We start from the raw sequence: 12747 nt of genomic DNA, 5'->3' as shown, positions 1-12747 counted from the left end.
TAGTTATAATTTACCTTTTATAAAATTCAAACTTCAATAACATACCTATACCCGTACCTATAAAAACATTTACAAAATTCGTATAGGTATTTTTTTAAAAATATTTTTTGAAATTTTTTTTTATTTACTTTTATTATATTATTTGTACCCGAAAAAATACAAGCAAGGATATATTTATCAGATATATTATATTATTAAAAAGAAGCAAGGTTATACTTTCATTTAGAAGTATTTTCGTTGTGAATACCGTCATAACAAAAATCATTAGTAAAATTATTCAATGAATACATTTGTTGTTTTCCCAATGTTTTTGTAACAAAACAAACCCGAAGCATCCTTAATACCTCTAATTACTAAACCTCAATTAAAACACTGTCTTTCAGAGAACAACACAAAGATACAAAATTCCATTCCGTTCGAAACACTCTTTGTTGAATATTCCGGGCCAAGGCATGATTTTCATTAAGTCTTATTGTTTGTGTTGATAATATGTAAGCTAATTATATACGTGTGAGTAATCGTTATACAAACACGAAATTCCATCAATACATATTTCATTAGCTCTGCAATATTGGGTAGACTACAAGTCTCTTCTTCAATTACTTCAGAGACCCGTTTTGGCACTCTAGATTGGATTAAATTAATTAGACCCTATAGTGATGGAAAGTTTTGGTCCACTAGTGAAAGAGATTTGATTACACCTACAGATTTATATATAGAAGTATTAGGAATCTATTTTCGCATAACAAACTAGATTTCATATTTGTGTACCCAAAGACTTACTATGATCTCTATATTTTATAGGTTTCATAAGAACTTGAAATATGGTTTAGGAATAGCAATGAGGTTCAAATAGATCGTTTTTATAAGACTTTTGAATTTGCATACTCACATCGAAGATCAATAGCTGCAATTGTTTTTTTTTTCAATTTAAGTTTCAGAGCAACTAGTCTCGAAATTTAGTGAAATTTTTCTTATTAGCTAACTTTATTTTTAATGCTGCTAAGTTAAAAGAATTTTATAATAATATATATCGTTCATATATTTTTTATTAATATAATAATTAATATTTTCAAAACGAGCATACAAAATTAATTTAACAGTAATTATTAAATACTGTCTAAGTTCCGTTTATATCGTTTATATATATTTAATGGAGGTAAATTCAAAGATGTTTAGTTTTGAATGAGCAAAATATTTTTCGTTATTATAAACTTATTTAATTTATAAATCAATTTATATATATATATATATATATATATATATATATATATATTTTCAAATTGAAATTAAAATTAAAAATCATTTGTCTATCATATATAACTGTTCTATGTGCAACCTTTTCACTCATTACATTTATAGCATATATTACTATATGCGTATTAATGTAGCATATACCTGTTTAATATAATGAAGAATGATTTACGAACATTTCGTTGCCAAAACCATTATTTCAAATTCCACCCATAAATTATTTTTAATAAAGATAGCATACTACTGGAAAATATAGAGAAAATGAAAAATGCAAAAAAAGTTTCTCTGAAACACAAAACCAGGACACTGAGTTCGTATGCGGGTGGTGTGTTGCCAAAAAGATACTTGATTACATGCGCGTTAATAATTCGATATGATAATAACGCGAAAATCAGAAATACATGCCGGGAGTATGCTTGAAATGAACGTTTATGCAGAGGAAATTGCGAAATTTATTTACAGGACCGCACAGACACATTTTAATCAAAACATTACAGTAAACTAGGAAATATAATTACTTGCACAAATTTAATACAGGTGGTTAATGAAATATGTTGCCATCCAATTTTCTTATATAATTTCAAAAATATTGTGAGAAATAATTTAAAATACTTATTCATGATTTCCAGAAACTTCAAAATGTCTTTCCATAAAATGAACGTTTAAAATAAATCCTAAATTTTATTTAATTTCTATAAATTTCAGTACAAATGATTATCTTTAATATTTCTCTAACTACATAACAAAATTGCATGATCTTTTTAACTTTTAAATAATTTATCATCTGAATCTGTTATTATATCGTTTGCATTTTCTCATGGCGCTTGTATTTGTACTCATGAATTCTTAATAATACATGTTGAGCTGTGATCTCCTGGTTGACAAGAATTGAAGTTGTCATGGGCTTAGTCGTGTAAAATTATTGTAATATAAATATAATTACACGAAATATGGAGATTTATAACCTCATGTGTAAATTTGATATTATAATCGAATCCAGGACTAGTCGGTGCTAGCCCACGTCCTCACTGATAACGCCATCGCTGGGTCCAGATAAAAACATGTAAATACTAGAAAAAATTGTTAAAAATATTTCACAAAATCGTGAAAACCCAGTAGAAAATAGCTCTAAACTTTTTTCAATAAATTTATTACAATCAGGGTGTTTTGAATCGATTTATACTTGTGTAGCTACTTCGATTTGAAAGTTCTGAAATGCAGAACGAACGAGTACAAATCATTTCAATTAACCATCTAGAATCCACAACAGCCCGCTAAGCGTGAAGAACAAGCGGACACTCTACAAGACCGTTACTACTCTCGGTGTGTATGATATTTTTCATCCACGATTTTGGTTCATCTATCCTAAAATTCGGCCCTGTAAACTTTTCTCGAGCAGTCTGGTAATATGATGCTTAACTTTGTAAAATAGCTACCAAATCCCAGCCGTATTAGAGGCAAACGCTAGGGATCATTTTACCACTTTCCACAATGCGTTATATACCTTAGCTGGCTGGTACTGCTCAGATTATACATAGCGCGAAAGCTCCACCGTACATGAGGTAGGTGTAGGCACACGAGGTGTGGTACTGTAGTGAGTCGCAAACTGTCATACGCGTGCTCGTTACTTTGGGTTAAGAATAGCAATAAGCAATGTAAAAATGTAACACGATACTTGTACCTACGTAGGGAAGACGAGGGCGACAAAACAACTTTAGAAATAAAACGGGCGGTAAAAGGAAAATTCTGTTTGTAATATTATAGAAGTATAGATGTATACTATGATACGATGTAAGAAAGATATTTCTATGTTTCATAAAAATGTATTAAAATATGTGATTATCAAACAAGAAATTTATTTCTATCAAATTCCAAAGCTCCTTGATTCCCACAGAATAATGGGTTTTCCACGGTTTTATGGCTAAGCTTACGAACTCCTCGGACACCACGGACTTTCCATGGTGTGGACTGGGTTGTGAGTTCGAATTCCACTTTGAACAATCTAATATCGTGCAGTAGTAATGTCTATATTTACTTAAAAATGTAGATCAAAATTATGTTCTCAATTGAAGGTAGTCAATTTTAGGTACTGCGGTTTGATTTACTTCAAATTAATTTATTTAATCCAATTTGTTTAATTTACTTTAAATTCCAAATCTTACAACAACACAAGACATAAATTTGTTAAAGGTTCCATCATGACTCACATTGAAACTCATGTTCTTATTGAATACTCTAGAACATAGGTTTCCAAACTTGTTTGTGCCATGGACCCCTTGCAATGTTTTTTGTTTTGTTATGAACCCCCTGTAAAAGTGACCACAGGTAACCAGTTTCGTCGGAACAGTCACGGATTTCCATCTAGTGATCCGGGTTCTTATAAAATCAATTTTCGGCCCGAATTGTGCCGCGTTCTCAAAAAGTATAGGTTTAAATCGAATCTTCGCAATGCTTTATAAGAAAATTACAACTACCCGTCAAATATCTGGAAACGATATATTTCACAACACTCAATAAATCCGTACGATAACTAAGAAAAACCAATTTTTTTGGCAAGTTTATTTTTTTTATGCAATAGAGATTTTTCGAAGACGATATAACGATTAGAGCAAACTTCAAACTTTTCGAAACCATTTTTTTAGTACGATTTGTACTTTGCCACAAAATTCAACTATCTCATCATATTGGTGGATAGCTGGCTCCGCTCTCAATATTAGTATTGAAACAGATAGTACGTTTTCAAAAATGCATAATTGGATTTTGATGAAACTTGACATACATTGTTACTACACTTTACTAAATATTTGACAAAAATTTAAAGTTGAAACATTTAATAGTTTTTCAGATATGCGAGGTTGATGGGTGGCTGACACCGCTCTCAATATTAGTATTGAAACAGATAGAACGTTTTCAAAAATGCATAATTAGATTTTGTTGAAACTTGACACACGTTGTTACTACACTTTACCAAATATTTGACAAAAATTTTAAGTTGAAACATTCAATACTTTTTCAGATATGTAAGGTTGATTGGTGGCAGACTCCGCTCTCAATATTAGTATTAAAGCAGATTGTACTTTTTCAAAAATGCATAATTGGATTTTGATGAAACTTGACATACATCGTTACTATACTTTATTAAATATTTGACAAAAATTTAAAGTTGAAACATTCAATAGTTTTTCAGATATGCTGATGGATGGCTGGCTCCGCTCTCAACATTAGTATTGAAACAGATTGTACGTTTTCAAAAATGCCTAATTCGATTTTGATGAAACTTGACACACATTGTTACTACACTTTACTAAATAATCGACAAAAATTTAAAGTTGGAACATTCAATAGTTTTTCAGATATGCGAGGTTGATATGTGGCTGGCTCCGCGCTTGATACTAACATTTAAAGTTTAAATCATTTCTAAATATGCCGTGGACTCCCATTTTTATTTTGTGGACCCCAAATTTTGTTTTCTCTGCCATGGACCCTTTGAAAGTTGGCATGGACCCCATTTTATAAACTACTTCATAACATTTTTTAGGAACTCTTTTTCTACACTATTGAGGAATATATAACTTGTCCAGTGCTGAATGGAAACTTACCGTCTAATAAATAAAATGTTTATATCCCTGAAAGTTTAGCATCTTCGGTACTTTGTTAAAGATCATTAACTAGTTATTTTCATTCTCGTTTTTCAAGCAGATCGATGTATTATTGATACTATAAGAATACAGTGCCAAGACTACTGACAGTGACTAAAATATCACGCGTTTTAACTTCTTACACTTAAATTAAATTCAGCAATGAAACTAAAATAGATTTAAGAATACGTCAATGCGTTTTCCTAGTCAGTACAATTTTATATTTGCATGTAGGTGTTTTCTGGAATAGTACCTTCGTTCTAAAAAGATTGCAGTTGGAAAAGTATTAAATCAGACCTTTCAGTTTTTTTTATAGCGCCAATCAATAGTTTTCTATTCAGTTCAATTGAAATAGGATAACGTTCTATTTGAAATTGAATTTTCAGCTGCACCACATATATTCGAACATTCTTGAACCTGGGTGGCAATTTGTGTGGAACGTTTTTTGAACACTATTGTATAGAGAAGTGAATGTCTGTAGGCTAATAAGAAGAGAAATTTAAATCTCTGCTGTATCTTGGTATTACACTATTCTGAGTTTTTGACTAAAGAGTTTAGCACTCTTGGAATTTTTTCTGCATCAAGAGAATAAACGATTTTAGCTGCATCCATTATCTCTACAGTTTTCAAGAGTATAGAATATAAATATTAAAAATATATTATTATATAACGTCTATACGCTTCATTTAAAATGAAGTTGCTTTGGTCATTTAATTCTCTTTTTGAAATGATAAAATGAGTTCTATGACATTTAAGCATTAATACAGAATCGCCCACACGCTTGCTAAAGGATGGATGCACATGTATTTAATTAATCTGAAATAACACAGAAGTACATCATTAAATTCAGAAATTCATTTGAAGTCACTGAGCTGAATATATAACAACGAGATTCAGAGTTGCATATTTAGTTTCATTTATTTTGAAATAAATGACTATTGCATTAAATTTTAGAATCACCTGTTTAATCCATCATGTGATTTTATGAAAATAGGATTAAAAACTTGGCTATTTATTAAAATTACAGTAGTATGATTATATACTTATATTTTTTTTTCCTAAGCACGTGTAATTTATCACATTTAAAACGTAATAATAACTAGAAGAAATGATTCATTGTAGAGTTTTGAAATGCATTCTCGTTTCTTTCAAAGTGCACCGTCTGGAAGTTTTTGAAAAGCTTAGCGCGTATTGTACAGAGTATTATAAGAAACTGAGAAAGGAGTTAAAATGCTCTGCAGGAAAAGTTTCTCAGATTCTTCAGAACAAATACGTTTCTATAGTATTGAGAAAAATTAAAAATTTATTGCTGAAGTTTGATATAGCAATTATATGCATTCGAGAAAATCCGCTTTTGCAGAGCGTTCACTATTGTTCATTAATTTTGCATTCCTTTGGAATAATCATACTTTTTTTAACTAGACATTATTAAAATATTGTTGTACCTTCTGAGTGTATACTTTACTTTATACTTTTGCAAAGATAGTTTTATAGAGAAAAATATACAGAAAATATTACATGTTTTTTCTTCTTTTCATCGCCGACCCAAGATACGAATAATAACGATAATATCAAGTTTTGATATGGGACCGAGTAAATTTTTTCATAGATAATAAAGTCATTTTCTGAAGGCAAACGGATAAAATAACTGTGCAGTGATAAATATACGACATTAATCATGAAGATATAAATCTGACAGCAGCTTAAATAAAATATACTGTTTTTGAAATTCGCTTTTGTAAAAGTTATTAAACCTATTTAAAATATAATATTGTGCGCAAAATCTGGGATAGTAGTAATATAGGTTTATACAGAATTTCATTAGTAATTAGTAAGTATTAAGTATTTCATTAGTGAAAATATGATTTGAAAATGCGTTCAAAAATGTGTACATATAATAAAATATCTTAAATTTGCTCGAATGCAAGAAATGTTACATTAAGAATAATAATGCAGAAATTTTTTATTAAAAAAAGATACACAAGAATTTTTTAAATGTTAATAAAATTCACTTAGAAAAAAAGTTTGTTTGAATGCATACAATTTTGTATTCATCATTTCAAATCATAAAATTATTTAACCCTCCGTCGGTCGGAGTGGTCTGGCCAAACTTTTTTCGACTTCTATTTAAAAAAAAATACTACTAGTAATCCTATCGACTTGAAATTTCTTGGCTTCCTAAAATTTCATTAGCTGTCAATCAATGAAAAATCAGGACAAAAAAATGTACAAAAGGATAATTATAAGAATATTAACTTTTTAACTTCCCGTAGGGCAAGTTATAGTAATCGCAAAAAAATCGAAAATGAAAATTTTTATATATCTTTACGTTTCAGAGGTTTCTGAACATTTTGGCATACCTTAGAAAAACTGGATATATGTGTGTGTGTGTGTGTGTATGTGTGTGTGTATGTATGTATGTATGTACGTGTGTGTATGTATGTGCGGATACAAATTTTTGTCGACGATTTCGGGAACACGGATCAACCGATTTGAATAATTCAAAAAACATTCGATCCGTATTGATAAGGAGACGTGCTGATTAGTTTTTGGCAAAGGCAGGTCAAGCCGTTCCGAAGATACGGGGCAAAAAGTTCCGAAAACGGTAACTCAGTTTTTAAGAGAACGGAGCGTCCGATTTTAATAATTCAAAAAAAATTTTATTTGTATTGACAAGATGAAGAATCGATAAAATTTTCATAAAGGTAGGTCTAGCGGTTTTGGAGATATGGAGGAAAAAGTAAAAAAATGAGCCATTTGGCGGTCAAAAATGATCATTAGACATATGCTCATCATATTATCAGATATTTTATAGAGATTTTAACAATAAGTATGAATTTGGTTTACAGTCCTATGGGTTCCGTACCAATGCTTATGCGTTAGACAGCGACGCGGCGCTTACGCGCTTTATTTTGTCCCTATGCAGTTAAAGCAGTACGATTGATTTGAAAAGAAAGTTCAGATCTTCCACAATATGTCAAAATAAAAAAAAAAATTTTTCAAAAAAAAAAAAAAACAAAAAAAAAATTTTTTTTTAAAAAATTTTTTTTTCAAAAAATAGTAATTTTTTGTCCAATTTATAGTTTCTCAAAATCTTATTTTTTCAAAGTAATTTTTTTTATCAAAAATGTTAATCGTTTTTAAAAAAATAATAATTTTTGGTACGGGAAGTTCCAGCAATTTGCCTCAAGGCACGATGCCTTAATTGCCTTAAGACAGAATTCCACTTACAGCTAGTTTATACTTCGAACGGTCGGAGTGGTCTGTCTAGACCACCCACACATTTTGTATGAAATATACGCTTTTTGATATATGTAAACCAGTATTTTGTCTTTTTTCTGGTATTTTCTATTCAAACTGCATTTTATATATTCTTTGCTATGTGTTGTAACATGAATGTTAGTATTTTCACGATGAGAGTTCGTTGAAAACCTACCAAACTTATTGGTCATCGCAAACATTGAAAATCGGATAAGTAATGCCCACATTAACTGCGTTCGAAAATTTTCTTGGCAAACCTTTAGTAGTGAAATTATATTTTCATTTTGAGTTCTACTCATAGCTCATTTCAAAGGCGACGCACCTCATTTTGTTTTCATTTGAAAATCATATTCATTTAGAAGGCGCCGAAAAAAAAATATTGTTGTTCATTGATATAAAACAGAAAAATTAACAAAAAAGCAACGATTTTTTTATATTTCTTGATTTTTTTCATATAATATATATAATATTTTTATTATAAGCAAGCTCAACGCATGCAAAAGACGGTAAGAAAAATAAAAAAATCAAAACTATAGATATTTACTACTAATAATCGTTAATATATAAGACACCAAAAACTCATTTATCCCATATAAATGCATGTAAAATGAATGGTGGTCCAGCCAGACCACTCCGACCGTTCAAAGGTAAATAAATAACCGACCGACTTAGGGTTAATTAAAAGAGATAGTAATTGTATATTTTATTGTCAATATTACTTAATTGTTTTTGAGAAGACAGCATACTTTGATTGTATTTTTTACATATATACAAGGTGCCCCAAAACTCAACTTTAAGCCAGAACAAAATTATAATATTGAACGTAACTGCCATGTAAAAAATTAAAATCATTAGTCATTAAAAATTAGAAAGTATCTTAATTCCAAGGTATACAAAAACTCAAATTGTAGTTACATTAAATTTTCCCCTAAACGAAAGTTTCGTTGCAACGAATTATGCTCATTAAGCGATTTATCGTAATTACAGCACCCTCTGTGCGCATTATTTTTCTCACAATTAGCCGGCCACCTGGCTCTCGGATAATTTTTGCCCAAGGGACGTTTTCGCCCTCGTCCCTGGGTTATCATCATGTAGTCGTGTCTGTTAATAACGTGCAGTTGTCTCAGCTGCATGCCGTTCTGTTTACGTAGAGCCGTTGTTTGCGGTGACCCTTTGTCTCTAGCGAATATCTTTGTATGTACAGAACTCTGGATGCATCAAACTATTTTTCCAGCTGTGCGGAAAACTTTTGTTTCGATTTTCTTCTCATATTGCTGGACGATGTCCGGGCTTTTATATTAGTCGAGAGGCAGAATTCAGATAAGAGAAATATTAAGTGGAAATGTGATGAAACTGTTGGTATAGTTTAGGTATACACAGATTACAAATTGTATGAAATTGTATGAATTATATGAAATATATTTTAATTAAAATAATAAACAAAAATGTTAACAAAAATATTTAAATGAATAGATATTTTAATATCTAAGTACCTTAATCACTATCTGATACTTACGTATTTTTTCCTTTGACTCGTAACACCTTAATCGCCATATGTGTCGTGCGTATGAGCCATGTCAGACATATAGTCTGACAAATTGATTTAAAAATCTTTTGGTTTCTAGAGAAAAAAGTTTAATATAGTTTGACATGAAAAATAGTTTTTCCAGTAATTTTGGTAAAAAGCGTTTTCTTTCATACATTAATTTTCCTTGATACATTTTAACTAAATATCTAATATAGTTCTCATGGTCTAAGTGAAAATTGTTCTGATATTATCGTGAAAACTAACATTTAACATTCGTAAGCATTTTTTTGTCATGTGGATTTTCTTTATTTATTAATTTGGTATTAATAATTTTATCTCATTATGTCTTGTATATCTAAATTTGATATATTACTAATTAATTGTTGTAATTTCAAATATCAATAAATCAAATAATAATATAAATCGAATAATAAATTTCTTAAATATAATACATGTAGTAATAACTATAACTAAATTGAAGTTTATTGAGATTTCCTAATCGATTTAAAGTTTGAATAGGAAAATTACCAACAACTTTGTTACATCTAAAAGATCTAAAAGCCATAGCATATTTTTACAAATTTTTATTCTTATGATATAATGTTAATTTGAATCTTATGATATTGTTAATCTCGTTTTTATTTTAAAATTATTATAGTATTTCTGATATTTATATATTTGTGGGATATATCTTATTGGGTTAAGTATTCCTATACTATGTTTGCAGAAGCAAATATCTGCAAAAATACAGCGTAAAAGAATTTATTTGTGTTGCGAAGATCCGCATAAATATTTGCATATATTAATATATTTTCTCCCAAGGGCAGATATCGTATATTTATCGGCTTTTCGATGTAATGGTGGAATTGACTTATTTATCAAAATACTGGTCATTATCATGCCAATAAAAATATATATTTTTATTTTTATGAATAGGCCTTTAATGTGATGTATTTTATGTTGATGATCAACAATTCGGGGAATAAAAAAAAATGAATGTAATATAGAATAAAACTGAAAAATAAAAAAACTGAAGAGAAGTCGATATAAATATGAAAGTACTAAAACATTTTATAAGCAATTTTTATATTAATAATAGTATCTGCGTCATAATTGCGAAGATAATGAATATTATTAATGATGATATAAAGTCATTGATATAGCCTGCAATTTTTAAAAAAATATTTTAAATTTTTCCTAAGTATTCAGACAATTTTGCAGACTGAGTTATATTATTATTATCTTATCTTCTTAGTCTTATATTCTTATTTTCTTAACCATTTTTTTTAAATTCTGTAAATATAAATGTTGTTTATATAAACAAAAGTGTCAAGAATATTTTAACTTTTAATTTAATACTTTTACAACTGTGTATTCGTGTATAACGTGTTTGAGTTGCAAATATTATATGTCGTATAAATTTCATTCAATTCATTTTGCATGAGCAATAAAAAGTAGATTTTTATTTTTTTTTAATTATACCAGTTGCTGTTTTTTTAATATGATGTAATATGTTTCTTTCTAGATAACGTATTGTTATAAAAATCTAAAAAATGCAATCACCGATACCAATAAAATTATAGCTGATCAAGAGGTGCCTGAACAATGGAGCAGGCTGAAGACACCAGTGAGAAATCCGAGGAGAAGGCTGGGATTAGTACTAAGTCAAATGACAATTTGATGAGAACAATGTACGAGATTCCTCAAGAATACGAAATCGATACGAAATGTGATAAAACAGTGATAGTGAATAGTAAAATCTCAAGGACTATACCGACGGTTGTAAGTGACTATAAACCTTCTCTGGAAGAAAGTGCTTACCACAGCAATAACAATACCGAAATCAAAGAAAATGTGATAAATAATGAAATACAAAAACAATGTGAAACTGATAAAATTATAGAACTCCGATCAGATATTAGTTCGAATAGTTCGGACAAAAGTGAGAAAAACGTAGATAGCGTCAGCGCGAATGGCGCTTGTGATGAAAAAACTGAAAACGATGATAAATATAAAATTTTGTGTGATATTTTGGACTCGAATCCGGAAGTGCTTCAGAGGTGGATCGCTGAAAAAGCCTCTAAGGATGATTTGAATAAAATCGGCTTGATTGGAGAACGTAGCAAACCTTTAAGTCTGACGCCTAACACGGCTACGGTTGCTACGGATTTGTTTCAGCCATGGCGGGCATCGTCTCCTGTAAAGGTACGAAATTTTAATTTTAATATCAATACATTGATGAATAATTGGTAGTAATTCAATTACATAATTGATATAATCAATATGTTATATGGTTTAAACCTAACTTTCTTATTGCTTTGTTTAAAAGATAAGGCAAAGTGGCATTGTAAACTCAGTGTGAATGGCATTTTGTCTTTGGTCTTTGGTGTCTTTAGTACTTTCTAAATAATCGACCTAATAATAGAAATTAAGCAACTTTTAATTCATTTTTCTTAACTTTAACAAATTTTTATAAATAAAAAATAATCGAATTTTCAATTTTTCCATATTTCGATAGGTTATACCTTTAAAAATAACATACCAAAATTTTAAATCGATATCTTAAATAGTTTTTGAGTCACAGCCATTTAAAGAGTATATATATAGTATATAGTATAATGATCATTTAATCTTTAAACACGTTTTTCTCGAAACAGCATTTTCCGAATTTGATGCAGCGATTACTCAAAAACAAATGATCCGATCACTACCAATTTTTTTTTACATGTTCGATAAATAGTTCTCCGTAAAATGAATTATCGATTTTTTGATCGGATCAAAAATCGAATTTTGGCAGTCCAAAAACGACCAAAATTTTGGGTAAAATTCGACTTTTTTAAAAAAACGCCGTCATTTTGTCGATTTTTGATTTTTTTTCTTTATCCTAGTTCATTTCACAGACAATATTTTCTAGTTTAATGGGATTTTTTTTTTAAATTTCATCCACGTAGTAGGCCGGAAACACTGCAGCAGTGAAGGGCCTTTTTTGTTGCGCCGTTGGAGATCGACGAAAACTTAAAAAATATTTAATTGTTTTCTTCATAAATTTCACTATGTAATCTTAAT

At 29.4% G+C, this 12747-nt stretch overlaps 1 protein-coding gene across 1 annotated transcript in view; it reads left to right on the top strand.

The window, feature by feature from the left end:
* LOC113370817 (cGMP-specific 3',5'-cyclic phosphodiesterase-like) overlaps nucleotides 1-12747 on the top strand; it is a 34505-nt gene that overhangs the window by 1641 nt on the left and 20117 nt on the right. Inside the window, exon 2 of the mRNA XM_026611502.1 lies at nucleotides 11207-11886. Coding sequence (XP_026467287.1) covers nucleotides 11287-11886 — 600 coding nt within the window. The 5' untranslated portion in view covers nucleotides 11207-11286. The remainder of the gene's footprint in view (nucleotides 1-11206; nucleotides 11887-12747) is intronic.

Source organism: Ctenocephalides felis, unplaced genomic scaffold, assembly GCF_003426905.1.
Source record: "Ctenocephalides felis isolate EL2017-DRISC unplaced genomic scaffold, ASM342690v1 CF-g0.4_SCAFFOLD_01492, whole genome shotgun sequence".
NCBI classification, from domain to species: domain Eukaryota; kingdom Metazoa; phylum Arthropoda; class Insecta; order Siphonaptera; family Pulicidae; genus Ctenocephalides; species Ctenocephalides felis.
The sequence above is the reverse complement of the archived record's forward strand: the minus strand, read 5'-3'. Positions and strand labels throughout refer to the sequence as shown.